General features: G+C 42.8%; 1 protein-coding gene across 2 annotated transcripts in view; it reads right to left on the reverse strand.

Moving 5' to 3' along the window:
* SLC6A11 (solute carrier family 6 member 11) overlaps window positions 1–16,813 on the reverse strand; it is a 171,902-nt gene extending 155,089 nt beyond the window's left edge. Inside the window, exons 1-5 of one of the 2 annotated variants that reach the window (XM_084634993.1) lie at window positions 16,794–16,813; window positions 15,575–15,807; window positions 11,215–11,349; window positions 10,918–11,058; window positions 9,202–9,292 (exon numbers count right to left, since the gene is read on the reverse strand). In XM_084634993.1, the coding sequence (XP_084491119.1) occupies window positions 9,202–9,292; window positions 10,918–11,058; window positions 11,215–11,349; window positions 15,575–15,807; window positions 16,794–16,798 (605 nt within the window). In that variant the 5' untranslated portion in view covers window positions 16,799–16,813. Of the gene's footprint in view, window positions 1–9,201; window positions 9,293–10,917; window positions 11,059–11,214; window positions 11,350–15,574; window positions 15,808–16,238; window positions 16,599–16,793 lie in introns of those variants that run through there. The other variant, XM_084634994.1, reaches the window with a different exon arrangement.
* Between the last annotated feature and the right edge of the window lie 5,332 nt (window positions 16,814–22,145).

The following is a 22,145-nucleotide window of genomic DNA, read 5'->3' on the forward strand; positions in this document are numbered from 1 at the left end:
TGTTCTGCTCTATCTACATGTGATTGAATTATTACTGAGTAATTATATGCTCACAAGCACTTTACTTTGCTTGCAAATGAAAATAAAACAATTCTATTAAAATATGGCATCATGTGACTTAACTTTGTTGTCAAAAACTTACATTTTTTGCCAAGATCAAAGGCACAACTTTCCCCATACTTCGTCATGGCAACCACCCAGGCACTGTGAATTCCAATCAGAGATTACAAATAATTAAGGCTACCAGTCAGTCATGGATTCTGTAATAGTATGTGACCTCCTCAGCTTCCGTCTCAGGAGGTGGGGCTCCAGCTTTTGAGATTTATTGTTTATGCCCACATCCTGACCATGACTTTTACTAAAAATACCCAGGACAAAATCTTAGCCTTACAAAGAATGAATAGTCAAAGTGAATATTTTTGAACTACATCTGGACTGAAATATTATTGCATGAAGTATTTGTGACATAGTTTTGAAAAAATAAGAAAGAAGTACAACTCAAAGTCTGTGAATCAATCGCAATCAGAAAAAGGAGCTAAATTTGCTGATTTATGAAGTATCAATAGATTGTTCTGCTCTAGCAAAGAGTTCAAGGTGCTAACAATACCTGGAAATTGGCATTTCTATGTATTATAGGCAGGTCCGGGAGCACCAACTATTATTTAGGTTGCCCATAATTTCCTATTATAAGACCCTGTTTTCATTTGCTTATACCTTTGCCAAACTTTAACCATTTGGATTGAAATTTTCCACACTCACTGTCTGAGTCAGGCTAAGATTTTCTGGAATGTTTCAGTCAAAACAGTGTAGACATTTCCGAGAGAGAGGCCATGAAAATATAATTGCTTTGCAATGTTAAAAAAAAATCTGTTTTTTTTTAAGACGACTCCATGATTTGGAGCAGGGAGTTAAAATTTGGCAAGGTGGGGAGCCTTTGTGTCAGAGATGTGCCTTTTGCCATCTTTGTGAAAATCCACTCCAATTTAGGCAAATTATAAGCGGTTGAAAAACTGATGTTCACACATGCTCAATAGAGACCTCTTAGAGTTTAACAGCTAAAATCGCTGAAGATTCTATCTTCACTGAGCATGCTCCATCCTGTCACAGCTCCTACATGTTACTGAGGGAGGGCAAGGAATGGATTGGGACAGGAAGCCTGGTGAGACTGGGACTTGAGGAGAGGGAGAGAGGGACTGTGAGTTGGGGGCTTGGGAGTGAGGGTAGCAGAAGCTGCAGCTCTGGCTGGGCAAGGAGATGGGCAGACGATGGGTGTAGTGAAGGAGAGGCTGGGATGGGCTAGACAAAGTGACTGGGACTAGGAAACAGTATGCGGGTAGGAAACGGGGGGAGGAGGAGGAGAGAGAAAGAGCCGATGAGGAGCCAGGCTGCGTGGGAGTGGGGTGGGGGGAGAACTGGGATTGGCTGGGCCAAGAGACTGCAACAAGGAACCAGGGGAGGGGGATCCTAGGACAAGGAGATGGGGCGGGGATAGGAGGAAGACTAAGATTGAATAGGAGCCTGGGATGTAGAGCCAGTAAGGGGGAAAGGGAGCAGGGTAGAAGGAATGACCCGAGGGAAAGACCAGAGAGAAAGGGAGAGACAGATCAGATGAGGAGCAAAAAGAAAAGCACTGGGACTGGCTAGACAAGGAGACTGGGAGTGGTGGCAGGAGAGACTGGAACTTGGATAGGGAACCCTAAGGAGGAAACTAGGACTAACTGGGTAAGCAGACTAGGATGAGAAGCTTGAGGAGTGGAGACTGGAACTGGGTAAGCAAGGAGAATGGGACTGGTATGAGGGGCCAGGGATGGGTAAGAGAAAGGACTGGGACAAATTGGATGGGGTGGAGCAAAAGGGATTAAACTTGAGGGTAATAGGTAGACAACTCTGTGCCCACTACACCACACTCCCCACCAGAGCCTGAAATGGAAGCCAAGAGTGCTGAATCTTATCACTCCTCTGCTGTCAGCAAATCTCTCTGAAACCCACTGGCAAAGTGTCCCATCACCATCTAGTGCTGGTCCACATAAAGAAGTCAATCCACTATCAGTTACTCCATTAGCTCAAGAGGCAGAGGTCTTGTGTGGATCTTAAGGTTGCACCCCTCCTGATGAACCATGTTGGAGTCAATATGATGCCACATGATGGAATTTCTGCTTTTTCAGTTTGCTTTTTTAAAAGCCTAGGAAATTACATATAAAAACACTATATTAACAGAACATCAAGGTTGCAAAGTCAAGTACCCAAAAGTTTTTACTCATTTTTCCACAGAACCCTGCCTCTTTCAGTGCACAGTATCATCCTTCTCTGGGAATGAACCCAGCCTATGCAGTGAAGGAAAGTGTTGGATGGCCTGCTCCATTTGGGGTAGGAGTTGGAAGGTGTGAAGTGAATGAGGAGGGGGATTGCAGCAAAAGACATGATGGCCTTATGATCAAGACAATTGAATGCTTTCCTGGGAAACTGAATTCTATCCCTGCCTGTGCCCGAGTGTTCCTGTGTGATGCTAGGCAAGTCACGTAAACCCAGCTTTTCACACGTGGTCACCAATTGTGTGTTTCTTATTTTCTGGGTGCCAACTTGAAACCTTGGGGTCTGCTTTGCAGGAGTACTGAGCACTCACAGCTGCACCTGAAGTGAATGAGAGCTGTGTCTGAACACAAAATGCTAAATAATGCTGAGTACTCAGAAGAATCAGATCATAGACACTTCAAATAGGGCACCCCAAATCAGTGAATACTTCTGACTGTAATCTCCAGTTGTAATCAAACCAGATGAAGAGCTCATGTGAATCAAAACAAAAGACCATTTTCAAATGGCCTCCTGTGAACTGGACAGAAACTAGTGAGTCTGGCACAGCATAATGTTCTCCTCAAGACATGCACAGCTAGCTAGTCCTAGTCCTGAGAGGCGCTGAATGCCCCTGGGTACTCAGCACCTCACGATCAGGCCCAAACTTGTTAATGACTTTTCATAGGATTAAAAGCCTTTTTTTTTTGACTTTGTGAGGAGTTTTTTTGTTTTTTTTTTACTTTTACCAAGAGCAGCTCCTTTTCTTTCCCTTTGACAAAAAGGGTTTTTTCTAACTAGGCTTGACTTGGAAATGCTGAGGATGTGCCACCCCCTCCAGAGAATGACAGGCTAACAACCAGGCCTTCTTTGGCTCAGGTCTGGGTTGTTACTCAGCCAATAAAGGAAACTATTGAGGTGGAATCAACCTCAGTACCACAGGACTTGTCTGCACAGCCCTCTTCCCAGGGCCCTGAAGCTCTAGTTCCAGACCATGGTAACAGACAGGAGCAGTGGAAATGGTACCCATAGGCTCCCTGGACTCTCCCATATATTTGCAAGAAGATTTCCTGGCCTGCAGGGATTGAAGAAGCAAACTGAATCCCCTCTCAGTTTCTGAATCTCACCTGCTCCATCCTTCCAGGCTGATCCAGTGTCTCCTGTGGGCCTTTCACCTCTATTACTACCTGAACCTTTACCAGCATGAGCATCCAAATGGATGAAGAGCAGATGCCAGAAACCCCACATGTCACTACCTCAGAGATGTAAGAAAACAAGTTCTCTCTGGAGCACCTTGACTGGGATACCTAACCCTTTGAAAGAAACACCTACGCTTCAAAGTAAACTGGACATGCTCCGAACATCTGTCACAGCCCAACGCTGGAGTTTAATGGGGATCAGGTCCCTGAATTTGGACTGAGTCAACTACCCAGCTTGGAGGAATGCCAATTCTGATGACATGTAAAACATATCGCGGCATTATCTAGGCCATGGTTCACAAAGTACTTCAAAATGGTGAGAATATAAAGCCCTCCTCAAGCTCCTAGACTCTCCCAGTGCTGCAGCTCTGACCTCCTTGGTCAAAGTTACAGCGAGAAACCTACAAATGCAGGTGAAACCTCAAAATCAATACCAGGGATGGTCACCCTTGGCCTAGCAGAAAAGGGGACATAAGATCAAAGCTCCCAGATTCAGAGTCATTTCTCCACTGCCTGGCCTGCTACATCTCCAGCAGGATCACACCCTCCTGGCTATGTGAACATAGATAAGCAGCAATCAGTTACTGGCTCACAAGCCAAAGATATTAACTCGCACAGTCCTTTGAAGTTTAATGCCACATCACAGCATGGATCATCATCAGCAGGGACTGAACCTGAGACCTGTGGTTCTAAAAGCAAAAGCCTCTACTGCCTGAGCAGAGAGACCTCTCTCTGTGTCCCACCCACCACCAGAGGGGAACAGGGTGCTACACTGAGTTACACAAAGCAGATCTCCCCCACCATTGCCACCACCGTCACTATCAGAAGTAGAGAGTCTGTACCTGACAGAATGGTGGGCAGACACAGGGTTTATGCTCAACTCTGGGAGAGGTTAACTTCATCACAGTGTGAGTCAGAGCTACTACTGGAATGTTTCCTTCCCATTCCACTGCTGGGTATTCCCTCTATCACCAATACAGTTAGATGGAGTTACTCCTGGGCTCTGAAGCAGGAGATCTGGGAATGCCCAAGGCTGTATTTGCCATTCTCAAACCCACTGAAGCTTCCTATCCATTTTCAGCCTCAAAGCCATGTGCTATCTAACAAAGATCCAGGCTTCTGATATGGATGGGTGTCTTCTTTGCAAAATCAGAAGCAAAGCCTTCCCCAGCACTCCCAAGTATCCAAAGCACAAATACTCCCTAGGATTCTTGTGCACATGGTATATTTGTTACACCTATTCAAAGCCAAGTCCAACTTCAGCCCCTGTTACTAATATCCGCTGATATCTGATGCAGCTATGTTCTGCTCTTCAATATATAGCAACTTGTGTACCCTTTATAAATATTAGCTTGAATATTTTTAGCTTAAGTATCTTAGACCCATAACAGTAACTTGAGAAATATACAGCATTATGCAAATATGAATCTCTAATACTGTAACTTTTCAAGCCGGATAATTTTTTTCTTACATAAACCCTTGTTATTATAGAGAACAACAAAAACATTGTGGTAAGGAGATCTACCTATCAAAGGATAGTTTTTTTAAGGATGACCACTGAAGCATCTGCCTGTGAGTTGAAAATTGTACTTATCTCTGTTTTCTCTCTCCCCCACATCTATACATTTGTCTACTTCCCTTTGCATGCTGCTCCACGAACACCCTAATTCCTTCTCTTGGAAAATCACATGTGCTGAACACAGCTTGACCCTGCACCATTAAAGGTAATGGGAGTTTTCCCATTGACTTGAATGGGCACAGGATCAAACTCCATAGGAGAGAGGCGGAGCACAGAAAACCTGCTTCTTACTGTCTTATTGAAAAAGGTCCTGCAGATTATTAGCTATTTAAAAAGAGAGGATTGGATTGTTTAGGAGACGGTATCTGGATAAGGAATCTCTATCTTCTAAAGTTCTACTTTGAAACCAGCCTGAGTCAGTATAGACTTAAGTTCCCAGCTGATAGCGACTCTACATGAGTTGGAAATGCACACGGCAAGAAAGCAGCATCATTGTGAATATTATTTGACACCCTTGTTGACAGTCTAAATCCGGACTGGATGATTATAGACTGAACAACCCTCATTCCAAGAGGTGGCGTCTCCAGAATACAATGAAGCATTTGGATGAGCCAACGTATATTTATTATTTGTATTGCGACAGCAACTAGGAGCTCCCAACATGGACCAGGACCTCACTGTGCTAGATGTTGTGCAAACACAGAACAAAAAGCCAGTGATTTACCCATGCTGTAGCTGTTCAGAGCAGCACTACAGCCCCCGAGCAATCTAGACAACTCCTTTTACAAGCACAAGATAGTCTAATATTTACAAAGCAAATCAGTACTGTGTAAACAAGACCTCTGGTTAAGTACAATTAAATTTCTGGTATGAGTCACAAGACACCTATCTGTACAATTTCACTAAACTTGTAATGGATTTACTACTTATTAACTACTATTCTCTTTGCAAACTGCACTGCAATTTTGAATTTATAGATCACTAGGTCATTCTATATGCATGTAATTAAATGCCTGAGACACAAAGCACATAACGGAACTGTAATCATCTGGTCATTCTAAATCTAATAACAGTCCAGCCATTAGAAAATAACCACAGTTCTTTGGGGTTTTTTAAACAAATATATTCCTAAATTTGTTGGTTGGTTTATTTTTTACCCAGTTCCGGATCATGTCTCTGCTAACTTCTGAAACCATGCAATGCTTCATCTACTTAAATTTTAACTAGACAAACATCTTCCTCAGCAGGATTATAGCCTGTTCAGACTCCAACAGAGAAAGCTATGCCACATCAGTTTTACTTGGCCAGGGAAAACATGTAACAGTTTAATTTTATTAAGCTCTTTTGGCTAGTAAACTGTTAGCATTATCAGCAGCTTATCTACACACCACAACAGAGGAAAAGCAGCTCTAGAGAAATAACAAAAAGGTTACTTAACAGACGTGGTATGCTCACAGAAAGCATGGAGGTTACTTTGGAACAGTTTATCTGATGTCACAAATCAAGTATGGGTTTACTACAGTAGGGAGACTAGGTAATTAGGAACCTTCTTCTAAAATAATATTTTAATTATGCTGTCATATGTTTGTGCTTTAAAAACTTTTGAGCATGCAGTTAAACTTATATGCACCCCTTCCAATTTCATAATTGGCCTCTAACTCTCACCTAAAGCCACAGACCCAAATCTCTCCAAACTTCAGAATATTCAAAATCCATTGTGACTCAGGTCCATGTTAAACTGTATTATCATATTTATCTTTATGTTTAGGAGGCAAAGAATAGAATAACAATGTCTGCATTTTTGTCATATTAGCAAGGGAGCACTGTCTTTAGGCAGTCCAAAGCAGGGCGTTTCATAACAAAATGTAACCACAGGGATATAAGCCATAAATCTGTTTTAAGGCCTTTTATACTGATATAACAAAACTTGCCAATTTGTATTGATAATTGAGTGACCCATTGTGCATTGCTGAACTTTGAAATTAATGAACAAGCAAATGGAAAAACAAGGCAAAGGTATCACAAATCATACTTTATTGATTTATTAAGATAGTTGTACAACAACTTACTTTTAATTATCCTACACTACTAGTAAATGTACCATAATGCTGTTTGCAAAAATAATGAAGTCAAGACTTCTCCCCACTACTCTACTATGAAATCTTTCCTGAGAAGTGGGTAGGTGGCTGTATTTTGACATACAGTATAAAGTAGGCGGATTAGTGAGATTCTAGTAGAAAAGACTACTCATCTTTTCTTAAATAAACTCTTGAAAGCATGGAGAATTACTCAAGCACTGTGGCAAGGAGATCTAATTATCAAAGAATAGTTTTGAAGGATGGCCACTGTATCTCTGGTCAGGGTGTCCAACAGATGAACCGTCCTTTCACAGCTTGGCTGGTATTATTTCCACTATGTCCTGTATGGACGATCCTCCTGTATGTATCCTCCATGCCCCCTCTCTCAGCCTGCAATACTTCTCAGTTTCACATTCCACCTGCCTTGACAATAAGTCGGGGGCAGGTGTATTTGTACTGATGTGACTGTGGTACTTCAAGGGTGCAGTAATCATATTCAGCAATTGAAATGAACCTCTACGACAAATACCACATACTTAGACAATAGCCCCTGCCATGGAAAGCTCAGATAATTTACCATGGTGTGGCTAATTGAGCCCAAGCTAAAGACAATGGCACATGCTGACATGAAAGTAAATTATGTCAATGCAGAGCTCTCCCTTGGGAGCTGGTCCTAATACATGGCCTAATAAGTATTTTCCATGTCTAAGTGCTGTGATTAAGACTCCATACATTGAACAGCTTCAGAATAAGGTCCTGTCTGCAGATTACTGTGATTAGAATGTGCCATTAAAATACTTAGTAATGTTAAATAGTGACATTGTTTTAAAAACAATGCTTTCAATCTTTGCATGTCCTTTGCATGTACACTGTCTTCCACAGAACAAATGTACAGTTATATATACCCTTTGTTAAATTTACCATTACTGAAAAATAATCAATTTAATACAATTCAAAGTAAAAAAAATCACTAAAAGAAGCCTTCAGTTTGTCAATAAATATTCACTATCACTATGTTAGCTAGTAAATCAGAATCATGGAGATACAAGACACTCAAACCATTCCTATTATTATTAGGGATGAGTAAATAATCGTAAGACTCTTCATTGTAAAATAATGAAAGACAATAGCTAAAATACCAATTGTCATGCCAGCTTCCTAGAGATCCCCTGACCCGCTTACTTAATGCTCCGGTAAAGGATCTGCATTTTAAGTAGAGCCACACATTAATTTATTTTTTTATTGTTATCAGCTAGATTCTGTATTGCACATTACTGGAAAAATGTGAGGATTCTTCCCATGAGATTGTGATATAGTAAAACAGGGAGTGTCCTGGTAATGAGAAAGCTTTTACACCAAGTACCTACACAAGAGAAGCACCAAAAAGAGGATAGATATTTAGAAATTCAATCATCCTCCCTAGCATACTCAGAGGAGGAGGGCTCCCTAGCTGGCAAGACAGAATCTCTAGCCAGGTTCTTAGAATATTAACCAGTTCATGAACAAGTAATGTATGGTGTAGTATGTTAACAGACCATTGCAACTTTGCCTTTATGAAAAGCTTGTAGCAGTTATCTCAAATAATGTAAACTGGGCATCTCTTACAAGAAAAAGATGCGCTGAAGAACTAGATAACAAATATTTTAAATCACCAGCTCTCTCCCCCATCTTCTAGCAAATCTCTCTCTGAAGTCAGTGGCAAAACTCCCATGCACTGTCGAGGCGCAGGATTGAGCCCTATGTCAAAATAATGTCTCCATAGGAAACAGAAAATGTTATTCACAGAACAGAAAGTCTCCTTTCCATTATCCTATAGCAAGTTAAACTCTTACTCTGACCTTCTTGCTATATGTGAGAACAGTTTCCAGTTGAGCTTTTCACATCGCTAAGGGCTGCAGGCAGGCGTGCTGGAACAATTTGTATAGTGGGGGTGCTGAGAGACATTGAATCAAACTGTAAACCCTGTACATAATGGCAACCACTTCAAGCCAGGGGATGCTGCCACACCCTCAGCACCAGCACCTATGGCTGCAGGAGTCAGACTTAGCTGTGCATGGTCAAAAATACTGGAAGGTAATCAATACTTGAATGGAAAGGAAAGTTTATGTACACTTACTCCCAGAATTCCATGACTGGAGACGTGGCATTTTGTAAAAAGAGTTGACTGCAGTTGCTCATATTAAGTTTCTGAAATTCCACACAATTTTCTATAAAAGAACAAAAAAAAGTTTGCTATGATATCTGCAATATACTTGTCTGCTTAGAGTATTTTTCATCATGTAATGCCACCAGTCTAACTGAACTGACCCTTAGCAAACAAAGGCTTCCCCGGCATTTGAAAATAGTATGGAATTGTCAGTTCTGTTACAGTGTACTTTGGTCGTTGAATCACACAGACTTATCCCAGGAAGATATTCCTGCACAGCATGTTACATTTACCTACTGTACTTTTTGAATGAAAAGCTACAATTGCAAGAGCCAATGCAGTGTTTGAGGCAGAAGAAGCTTTGAATTGGTGTGATTGCTAGGGAGTTAAAACATACAGCCAGCTCCAGCTGGCTAACTAAGGTTCAAATCCCAATGCCAACAGTTGGCTCAGGAATCACTTTCTGCAAGCAACATATGTCCACTGGCCTTAACGTGGCAAGTGAGAAATTTACTCTCTGGTGCCCTGTTAGGGGGAAAAAAGATGACGAGATCAAAGCATCTCAGCATTATTGAGTTGACACATACTATTCGAACAATGATCAATACTGGCTAGGTGTCACTGCATGGAGGAGAAAAACGACACTGAAGCCTACCACCACCAGTCAGCCTGATCCCGGATTCTTAACACATCCAAATGGACTTCAGAGTGTGTTTTGGGTGTGAATGGAATGCAGGATTGGGCCCAGTGGAAGTGAGTCAAAGCCATAAAGCCACAGTAGGGTGTGAGGATAGGGTGAGGGCAAACAGTAATATAAGGGGTGGAATGGGAAAAAAATCAATGGCATGAAAACTACAACCAATACACTGTACAAGAGGATGAAAGTATTAGTGGGCATTCAGTTCCACTAACCATTATGATCTTCATTTCAAGTGAAACGCAGTACTTAAACATTCAGATTGATAAAGGAATATCCATGTTAGGATAAACCTTCCAAATACAGGGCCCTATCCTGCAAACCCTCACTCACACAACAGCAGTCAATCACACAAATAGTCCTATTTGTGCAGCTAAGGGTTTGCAGGAGTGGGCCCAGGTACAGTCAGAAAATACAATGCAACAAAGTTATAGATCTCTGAATAAAAAGTTCAGATACAAAGATCCTTACTCAATTTTTCCCTCAGTATTTAAGCAGGCAAGACACACACTGGTTTCACTGGGGGTTTGTCTGATTAAGGACTGATGAAAAACTGAGAGCCATATTGTGCCATCAGTTTTTAAGCTGAATTCTCCGAGTGTAAAAAAGTGAAAGTACGATACGGTCCTGAGTCGCGATCCCAAGATTTAGCCCATAGCATCTTTCAGAATTAAGAAAAGCCTAGGGCTTCTGATCCTGTACAGTATCATTACATTTTGACAAGAACAAATGTCTATACAATGTTGAGAAAAAAAACAAACAAAAACAAGCCACCACAAAAGCATGAGCAAGGTTCTACACCAGGACTCTTCAGGAAACGCTGGTAAATGTTGTGGGCCAAATTCTCTGCTGTGTGATTTTCACATGTCCATTGATTTCAATGGAACTAAGCCAATTTCTACCAGCAAAAAATTTGGCCCCTACAGTTTAATTTAGCAATCAAGTACTTGCAAGTATTTCTATAGCTATTAAGTTTGCTGGGGACATACCTGTATTCCATTCATGTCCACAAGTGGCCCAAGGGAGCTCTGTGGTAAAGCAGTTAAATAGATAGAAGATAGCCCATGCTAAAATGATGATGTAATAAACATTTAAATGTGCTTCAATAACTTGGGTAGCATATCCAATACCTGGAGAAAAAAAAATAAAGAAAAGAAATTAATTACAGAAACCGTTTGCTTTTCAAACCAAGACCATACTTTTTTCTGCATATCTTAACATTATTTTTGCTGAAACATATCATGCATTAAAAAAAAAAAAAAAAAGAACAAAGAACTGGTTGTTACCTTCAAACAGCGGGCAAACTTTTCTCCAACATGTAATACCTCCTTCACTAGTAAACTGTCCCAGGGCAGTCTCCAGGAAAAATACTGGTATTCCACAGCAAATAAAGAAAACCACATATGGAATGAGGAAAGCACCTACAAGCAAACATCAATGGGGAGCTGGTTAGAGAAAACAAAGATCCTTGAAAGAAAAATGAAAAATTTGCTTTCCTTAACAAAGAAAGGATCCTACAAACCCTAACTCCCTTGAGTAGTACCACTGAAGCCAATGGAGGAAGCACAACACATGGGAGAAAGGGTCAGGCCCTAAATTCTGAAACTTAATTTCTATGGGTCGGTCTATTCACTTTACTCCTACAGTATTGTCCAGAGGACAAGACACCTGCATCCAGTTTCCAGCTTCGCCTCACACTTCTTTTATGATCATGGGCAAGTCACTTATCCACCTTGTGCCTCAGTTCTCCCTCCATCTTTAAAATGGGAATAATACTTCCCTGCCTCACAGGTTAATTGTGAAGATAAAATCCATTAGGAATTGTGAGGCACTGGGTACTATGATGGTGAGAATCATATAGACAGACAGAGAACCAATGGGACTATTTACAGGATTTAGCCTTTGATCAGAAGAAAATATACACCAGAAATTAAAAATTTTTAACTTCACACACTAGAAAAATAACAAAGCATCCATGCACTTTCTGAGCTTCCCACGGGAAAAATTAAATACAAAATATGTAATATATAAGTACAGTAAGTGCCAAAGAGTTGTACAGTAGTAAATACCATTCTTTCCTTTATTGATTAAGGTATAGCAGAAATAGTACACTACTGTAATTTAAAATTTGAAAACAAACACTCCTTTAATGTTTAGTCATATTGAAAAATATTTACATTCAACACCTGCAAAAATGGAGTGATAAATATTATCAGAATGGGTTATACATTAACATACATTAACAGAGGTGAGAAAGGATAACTGTGTTAGGTCAAATTCTGATCTCAGTTGCATTTGGTCCAATCCCCATGGATTTTATCGAGACCAGAACCCATGTAGCTAAAAACAAGATGAAGCTTTTTCACTTGAAAGAGAGCAAGTGAGAAGAGAAGACACAGAAAAAGAGCTCCATCCAGCACACTACTCTGCTAATGAGTCCAGGGGTGAGTTATAGCACACAAAGACCGCAGGTTTAGACCCAAGCAAGGGAAGAAGGAAATACATCTGGAGGAGGAAGAGATACCACAGATGGCTAATAAACACAGTGATGGATCAGACGATTTATATTCAAACCAGGTGAACTAATGCTCAAAGGACCTAATTTTCTGCCACCTTTACTCACATGGCATAGTGGTTGTGAAAAGTCCCATTGACTTCAGGAGGGCTACTGGCAGAATAAGGCACTACTCACCATGAGTTCGAATAGCAGAATCCAGGTCTCAAAGCATATTGCCTGAGGTTCCTGAACATACAACCCTGGCATACTTTAATTGGAGCTTCATTTAAGACTAAATGAAATAATTAAACCAGCACGAGGTCCATTTCAAAGTGACAAAGTTAAATTCACAGTCACATTCCCTTTTTTAATTCAGTATGTATTTTAAAATATTGCCACCCACAGCACGCACTACTCCACCTCTCCTACACACTGCAGAGCTTTAGTGGCAATGGCATCTCCCTGAACCAGCTCTCTGAAAATGCAAGTATCTTTACTGACTAGCCTTTTTAGACTGTGTCTTCAATAATATGTGCTTACTTTCTCAATCTTCACAGCCAACCAATGTTTCTGAAATTTGTTTCAGGACAACTTTTTAGTTGTATAAATAACCAGAGATTCTGTGTTTTAATCATAAAAAAAGCAGAGGAAATTATAATGTTGAATTATGTTTCACTCACTTGGATCTAGAACAGGAGATAAAACAAAGTATGCTTGCTTTTCAGAAGTATAGCATGGCATCATGTGGACCTGCAATTTCAGTCTGCAGACCCATAACTAAAGAGAGGTCTCTTCAGGGACCATTGCCTCTCCCAACCTCTAATGCATGGTTTCTCCAAATACTTAGTTCTGCAGATCCCTCCAGTAAAACCTCCACAGTTTGAGACTTGCTGATCTGGTCAAATCCTGCTTGGCCTACTCGAATGTATGGTCCTGATGACTTTAACATAAGTACCTGTTTAAGTCAGGAGTGTGAGATTTGACTCTCTGGGACTGATTCTCCTCTCACTTACACCAGTTTTATGCTGATCTGAATCCACTGACTTCAAGAGATTTACACCAGTGTAACTGAAAGAAGAACCATGCTTTCTACTCTCCACATAAACTATCAGTCAGCCAACTAAACAATAACATCTAAAATTATAAAAGGCAATTTATCTTACTGGACAATCAACTATCACCAATAAGCCACATTCCCATGCTTATAAACAAACTGAGATAATTAAAACTGCTCTTTCACAAATCCTGACCTGCATTTTACACATAGATGCATGTATAAAACAAACCAAATTTTGATCTCAGTTCCAGCATCGCACCTACGCTCAGTGGGGTTGCACAAAGAGCTGAGAGCAGATTGGGTGAAATCCTGGCCCCACTGAAGGTAACAAAATGTTGCCATTGGCATCAATGGTGCCAGGATTTTGTCAAATTTTTTCATTACATTCTGTCTTCAGGATGCTGGAGTTTATTATTTGTTTTAAATGTGTTTCCATCTAATTACACAGCAAACACGACTGAAGTATTTTCAATGTGAAGCTAACATTTGTGAAAATGGCAATTTCACATTTTGTCTAGCTAGAATATGCAGATATACTACACATGTAAGTAACAAGTATATAAAGGGTACCACGGGAATATGTGTGTGTTCAAAATGTTATATCTCAAAGTTTTCTTCCACCTTCTCAGAAAAACCCTTGGGACAATTCTTACAAATCAGCATCAAATATGTTCTGCATTTCATGCCCAGATTGTTATCTTTATATAATAAAAGCACTACCAGAAATCAACATGCACCATCTTAAGAACAGCAGAGTTATTTTTATCTCATTTTTGCCAAAGTGCAGGAATAAAAGGAACTAAAGCCACATTATAAAGCCAACATACCTATACTGCAGAGTAGTCTTTAGAAATATACCAAACAAAAATGGGTCAGGATTATCCCTGGTGTTACTCAGTGGAGTGACAATGGAGATAAATTTGGCATTGTTGGCAGAGAAAACCTACTGATGAATAGGTCTTTTTATGCATGTGTACATATCAGCTACCAAGCATATTGCTTTCTTCCTAAGCTATCTGCTTCTACTACTGTTTTAGGCCTGAATTGGAAGAGTGTCTGTATCCAGCTGACCATATTCCTAAACTACTTTTTATTTTGATTAATCTTTGTTCCACTGGTAGCTATATCACAGGCTTAGTGTTTATTCATAACTGTATTATATCCTATGTGTTTCATACAAGCTATAAATAATACCTAAAATATGCATAACCTGAACTTGTGCTTTTCTCCCTTAAGTTACATTCTATTATTGTCTTCCACAGCTTCATGTATCTAATGTTATTTCTAATATTTAATAAAGTGACTAGTATCCTTTCTGCAACTAACAAATTCAACGTCCTTTCCTACCCTATCTGGGAAGAAAATAAGTGAACAAACTTGGGTGCAATTGATTTAAAGGGACTCTGATTTAACACAGGAGAAACCAATGATGCAGGTATGATAAGAAAACAATCCTCCTAGAAGTTCAGTCCTTGATTGCCATGTAGCCATTAAACCATTAGAAAAAAAAAACCAAAAACCAATTGTACTTTGCTAAGTACCTTGTTTTGGAAAATAAACAATTACTTTATATTGTAGCTTTTCCTAATAGGATTTTTTTTTGTTCTTGTTTTGTTTAGTTTTTGGGAGAATAAGCATGTGTATATGTTTATATGCACAAAAACATATAGTATGTAGTCCCATTTTAGTAGTGTACTAGTCTCTTTTTCATGAGATGTTTGTACTAAAATGGGACCATTTGGGTGCAAATAGTTTTGAGTCACATTGGCCATTTTTGTACAATGTGGTTTCCACTTAATTTCACAAGATTTTGTAAGTGCATTACTGTCTTCACAAAAACATGACATTTCTTAGATGCAAAAAACTTGCAAAAGGAAATTGCAAAACATTTTCCAAAAAAATAAGTAAAATATTCCATAATTTTACACAGCCACACAATCCTTAATGCTTCCATAGCGGCGTGAGCACTGAATTCCTCTTATAAACACCCATTTTTACAACCAATGCAAGAAGACACCTCAAAGCATTTGTTTACTGTTTATTTACCATGTGTTTATGGTGAGCTGTGAATCTACATGTGATGCCATCTTACCTCCTCCATTCTTGTAGCAAAGATATGGGAATCTCCACACATTTCCCAACCCAATAATCTCCCCTGCCACAGAAAGCACAAATTCAACCTTATTGTTCCAGTGGCCTCTTTCGTGCACTTTCTTATCATTGCTGTGGACCAGGTTGGTACTTGAGGCTTCAGGGTCCAAAGTATCTTCTGGCTTGCCATTAATTATGGGAATAGTCTTTTCAGCGGTCATGACTCTGTGCAGCCTGGGGGGGAAGGGATAAGAAAGAAGTATGGATTTTTAAATCACTTTCACAAAACAACAAATGACCACTCACAAATCCCTCATTTGATCTTTGGCTTTGCATGTCCTATAAATATACAGGGGTTTGCTAGAAGGTGCTAAAAGAGATGCCAACTTTGCTAGATCAGACAAGTTCCCCCTGCCCCAAAAAGGTGGTGGTGTGGGATCGTTTAGGTGCAGTAAGGAGAACGAAAGACCCCCAGACGGCCACCTTTCAGAAATCCCTCCCCTTGCTAGGATCCCAGCTCTGCAAACCTCTCAGCTATCACCGAGACCAGCCCAAGCACATCTGACCTGCAGCCTCATACACCTTCCAGCTCCACACAGATACAAGGGGGAAGGGGAAGAATGGTTCCTGGGCTCCCCGGAAGAGCAGGCGCCCCCACTACTCACCCAGGGCTCTGCGTGTGCTGATGCGAGAGGGGCAGGGTCGCTGGGTCTCGGCTGGGCTCTGAGCGGATCCCCGTGGGCTGCCACCGTCCGCCCTGTTGCACTGGAGCCGAGAAGCTGCAGGCGCCCGGCGGCGGCGCAGGCAGGCAGGGGACGGAGGGTGCAAGGAGGGCAGGGGTAAGGGGCGCCTTATCCTCTCTCTGTCAGCTGCTGCCCGGTTCCCGGCTGCAGGGGATGGGACGCTCCCTGCTACCCACGCGGCGGAGGAGAATTTGCAACTGCTCAGCCTTTCCCGGAGCGATGGTATAACACCCGCCTCCACCCAGTGCCGTCTGCCCACCGCCTCCTCCGCCCTGCATCGCATCTGGAGCATCCCAGCCCGCTCGCTCCCCCGCCCCTGCCACTGACCATCACCCCCCCCCCCCGCCTTTCTAGCTGTGTGTGGCGGGCGGGGGGTGTTTCCGAGCTCTCCAGGCAAGGCAGGTAGCCTGCACCCAGCCCCAAGGAGCAGCCCGGGAGAGGAAGGAGCTGTGAGCAGGTAGGGGAAGGGGAGCTCACTGCATTAGCTTCCAGCTGTGCTTGTCAGGGGAGAGCCGGGGTGGTGCTGGCAGCAGTGGGAAGAGCTGTAGCCCACAGCCAAACTCAGTTCTGGAAGGGCTCAGAACCCCAACCCTTGCAGCAGCTGCTGTTTATTATTAATCAGTTACTACCTGGGTGAGGCATCCCATGAAGTGAGCTGTAGCTCATGAAAGCTTACGCTCAAATAAATTGGTTAGTCTCTAAGGTGCCACAAGTCCTCCTTTTCTTTTTACTTGAGTGAAGGGAGCACTAGGGCCAGTTAGGACCCCATCCTACCCAGAGCTGGTCCTGTTCCTTCTCAGAATCTCTCCTCACAACTCATTCCTCATGGGCACAGCTTCCATCACTGCTAATCTGTGCTCCAGCTCGGGGCAATGGTCCCACCCCTGCCTTTGATCTTTCTTAATACACCTTTTATTAATACCCAAATCTAACAAAGAATCATAGAATTGTAGGACTGGAGGGACCTCAAGAGGTCATCTACTCCAGTCCTCTGCACTCATAGCAGGACTAAGTATTATCTAGACCATCCCTTCCAGGTGTTTGTCTAACCTGCTCTTAAAAATCTCCAATGATGGAGATTCCACAACCACCCTAGGCAATTTATTCCAGTGCTTAACCACCTTGACAGTTAGGAAGTTTTTCCTAACGTCCAACCTAAACCACCCTTGCTGCAATTTAAGGCCGTTGTTTCTTGTCCCATCCTCAGCGTTTAAGAACAACAATTTTTCTCCCTTCTCCTTGTATCAACCTTTTATGTACTTGAAAGCTGTTATCATGTCCCATCACAGTCTTCTCTTTTCCAGACTAAACAAACCCAATTTTTTTCAATCTTCCCACATAGGTCATGTTTTCTAGAACTTTATCATTTTTGTTGCTCTTTTCTGGACTTTCTCCAATTTGTCCACATCGTTCCTTAAATGTGGCTCCCAGAACTGGACACAATACTCCAGTTGAGGCCTAATCAGCACGGAGTAGAGTGGAAGAATTGCTTTTACCACACTCCTGCTAATACAGAATGATGTTTGCTTTTTTTGTAACAGTGTTACACTGTTGACTCATATTTATCTTCTAAACCACTATGACCCCCAGATCCCTTTCCATAGTACTCCTTCCTAGGCAGTCATTTCCCATTTTGTATTTGTGCAACAGATTACTCCACTTAGGAAGGAACACTTTGCATTTCTCCTTATTGAATTTCATCCTATTTACTTCTGACCATTTCTCCAGTTTGTCCTGATCATTTTGAATTATAATTCTATCTTCCAAAGCACTTGTAACCCCTCCCAGCTTGGTATTGTTTGCAAACTTTATAAGTGTACTCTCTATCCCATTATCTAAATCACTGATGGAGATATTGAACAAAAGCGGACCCAGAACTGATCCCTGCGGGACCCCACTCATTATGCCCTTCCAGCATGACTGTGAACCACTGATAACTACTCTCTGGGAACGCTTATCCAACCAGTTGTGCACCCACCTTATAGTATCTCCATCTAGGTTGCATTTCCCTAGTTTGTTTATGAGAAAGTCATGTGAGACAGTATCAAAAGCTTTACTAAAGTCAAGATATATCACATCTACCGCTTCCCCCACATCTATGAGGCTTGTTACCCTGTCAAAGAAAGCTATCAGGTTGGTTTGACATGATTTGTTCTTGACAAATCCATGCTGACTGTTAGTTATCACCTTTATTATCTTCTATATGTTTGAAAATTGATTGCTTAATTATTTGCTCCATTATCTTTCTGGGTACAGAAGTTAAGCTGACTGGTCTGTAATTCCCCGTGTTGTCCTTATTTCCCTTTTTATAGATGGGCACTATATTTGCCCTTTTCCAATCTTCTGGAATCTCTCCCATCTTCCATGACTTTTCAAAGATAATCGCTAACGGTTCTGATATCTGCTTAGTCAGCTCCTTGAATATTCTAGGATGCATTTTATCAGGCCCTGGTGACTTGAAGACATCTAATTTGTTTAAATAATTTTTAACTTGTTCTTTCCCTATTTTAGCTTCTGATCCTACCTCATTTTCACTGGCATTCAACATGTTAGACATCCTATTACCACCAACATTCTTGATGAAAACTGAAGTTGTCATTAAGCATCTCTGCCATTTCCACATTTCCTGTTATTGTTTCCCCCCGCCCCCACTGAGTAATGGGCCTATCCTGCCATTGGTCTTCCTCTTGCTTCTAATGTATTTGTAGTATGTTTTTTGTGACCCTTTATATCTCTAGTTTGATCTCATTCTTTGCCTTGGCCTTTCTAATTTTGTCCCTACATACGCCTCCCTTTTTCCTGAGCAAGCTGTACCCTTCTATTCCAATATTCCAGTCATGTGTATTATCCCACCAAGTCTCTGTGATGCCAACTATGTCACAGTTGTGTTTATTTACTAGCATTTTGAGTTCTTCCTGCTTATTCCCCATACTTCTTGCATTAGTATATATACAGACATATAAGGTACTGATCTGATTCCCCCATCCCCCAGTTCTGTCTTCTCTCCCCCTTATCCCTGCTATAACAGCTCATGCTCCCCCCCAGATTCTGACCCTTTCTCAGGTCTCCATGTTTTTGATTTACCTGTGGGCTTTGGTCACCTGCCCCCTTCGAACCTAGTTTAAAGCCCTCCTCACTAGGTTAGCCAGTCTGTATCCACATATGCTCTTCCCCTTCCTCGATAGGTGGACCCAATCTCTGTTTAGCAGACCTTCTCCTGGAACAGCATCTGGTGGTCAAGGAAGCCAAAGCCCACCTGGCCATCTTCGCAGCCAGGCATTCACCTCCAGGATGCATCTGTCTCTGCCTGGGCCCCTACCCTTGACTAGAAGGATCAAAGAGAACAGCATCTGCGCTCCCAACTCCTTCACCTGTACTCCCAGAGCCCTGTATGGGTCATACCTCACAGTATCATTACTGCCCACGTGGATGAGTAGCATGGGGTAGTAGTCAGAAGACTGGATGATCCTTGACAATCCCTCCATAATGTCTCGGATATGGGCTCCTGGCAAGCAGCATACCTCCCGGGATGCCATGTCAGGGTGACAGATGGGTGCCTATGTCCCCCTCTGAAGAGAGTCACTAACCACCACTACCCCACGTTTCCGCCTGGGAGTGTTGGCTGCCATCCTCCCAGCCTTGGGGGCACATGGCTTCTCCTCATTGCTTGTTGCCAGGGCAGCATATCGGTTTTCCATCACCATGGTGGGTAGGTTGGGACTAGGGATGGAGCACTGCCTGCTGCCAGAAATAACCAGCAGCCAGTGTCTTCCCTGTGAGAAAGCCATATCCTCCTCCCCCTGGTGGTATGACAGCAGTCCTATGATAGCTTCTTCAGCTTTGGCTCCATATGAATGCTTTCAAGGACTCCCTTGTGGGCACAGATGCTCCTCAGCCTAGCCACCTTCTCCTGTAGCTCTCCCACCTGCTTCCTGAGCGATTCCACCAGCAGGCATATTTCACACTGGATGATCCCCACAGCCTGCCAGCCTGGATGTCTGTGAGTGGGAAATCTAGGCCACAGCCTCTGCAAATCCACACCAGGATCTGGGTAGAAGCATCCATGGTTAGGCTGTCTGTCTGGATACTGGCGTAGGTGGAGGAGACAGGAGCAGCATTGGCACTGGCGATGCAGCCCTTCCTAACCACAGCGATTTTATTATGTCTCCTTCCCACAAACTCCCTCCCAAAGTCCCCTGTTTGCGGTCCCCACTTTGCTAGCTTTCCTTGGTCGCTTAGCGTCTCTCTTTTAAGGCCATCTCTCCTAGGTCAGCCCCACCCCCTGATGGGGGAGGGTGATCACAAGGCTGATTGAGGCTGATCAAAGATGATCAAGGATAATCCAGGGAGCAAAGGCTCAAACAGTCCCCCCAACACACAATCCCAACTGACTCTGTAACTGAAATAACCTGAAAGAAAGAAAAACACGAACAGCCAAACAAACTCACTCACCCCAAGAATAGTACTCACACCTTGTTCATTCATCAGAGGGATCTCCTTCTCCCTCTCTCAAACTCCCCTGTTTGCTGTCCCCTGGTCACTCATGATGGCCCATGAGTTCTGTTCTCCTCCCGCCTGTCCCTCACACTCTAGGGACTACTGAATACAATGCCCATGTAAGATACCAGATTTGCAGCATGAGGGAACAAAGTTTTCTATTTATCCATAGAACGGACACTGCATGGAGAGATGCACTGCAAGCTCCTCCACCCTGCCATGCCAATGTGCCTAACCTGGAGGGGCCACCTTCCGGGATATAAAGCCAGTGTAGTCTCCAGTCAGGTCTTGAACTCCCTATTGGCACTGTTCAAATTAGGGTCAACTATGACGTGGACAGTATGGGTGGCTGGTGACCCAGCTGTTGGAGGAGGCTAGCCCCCGACCCCTCCCTTTGTGCCTGAGGCATCACCCCTCCCCCTCCACCCCCTTTCTCCCTCCCCTTCTGCCCTTCCTACCTACCAGGAGCTCAGAGCACCCCACCATGACTCCCGGCCCCAGCGCCAGGCAGCTAGGGGGACAAGGCCCCAGCCCCAGTGCGCCAGGCGGTCCGAGCGGGCAGCATAGCCCCAGCACCAGATACCAGACACCAGACAGATTGGGCCAGGGAAGACCACTGGAAACTGCAGGAGGGAGCCTGGCTTGGGGGCGGAGCATGGGCGGGGCCACACTAGGCTGTTTGGGGAGGCACAGCCTCCCCCAGCCTACGATACCCACTGCCTATGGTGGATAGCTTTCCACTGAGAACTGGACTAAGGTTAGTCAGCATCAGTGGCCTGAACCAGTGCCCGCTGAAGGCAACAGGAAAACTGAGATGCTGTGAGTGTTTGCTCACGACTGAAGTGGTTAAGATTTGAGCTGGTGACCTCACAGTGGTCGGTGCTGTACCCCATTCCTGAGCTCCTGAGCCGTTCAGTCCCCTATCAGTTTCAGGGTTCAAAGAGGGAGTTAAACTGCTTGCCCCCATGAATGCTGTAGCACAGGCACAGATCTGTGTTTGCAGTGCAAAGCTTCCCACATTTTTTAACTGATTTTTTCACTCTGCCCTTTTTTGAAAACTTCATCTGAGTGGAGGAAGAAACTGTCTCTGGAATGTAAGTTGCAGCTCACTTCCTCTACTGACCCAGAATTTCAGCTCACTCTTCTCATCATGAATTCATGCCCAAGTCCAGCAGGAGCTTTGCACATGGCATGCAATCACAGCTGAACTCACCGACTCGATGAGAGCAAATCTCGCAACAAAGCTGTACCATAAGACAGGAGACTGGTGTTCAAGGTTTGATTTATCTTACAATCTTGCTTGCTTGCAGCAAGATGATCATCTACACTAAA

The sequence above is a fragment of the Lepidochelys olivacea genome, assembly GCF_965140295.1.
Source record: "Lepidochelys olivacea isolate rLepOli2 genome assembly, chromosome: 7".
Taxonomy (NCBI): domain Eukaryota; kingdom Metazoa; phylum Chordata; order Testudines; family Cheloniidae; genus Lepidochelys; species Lepidochelys olivacea.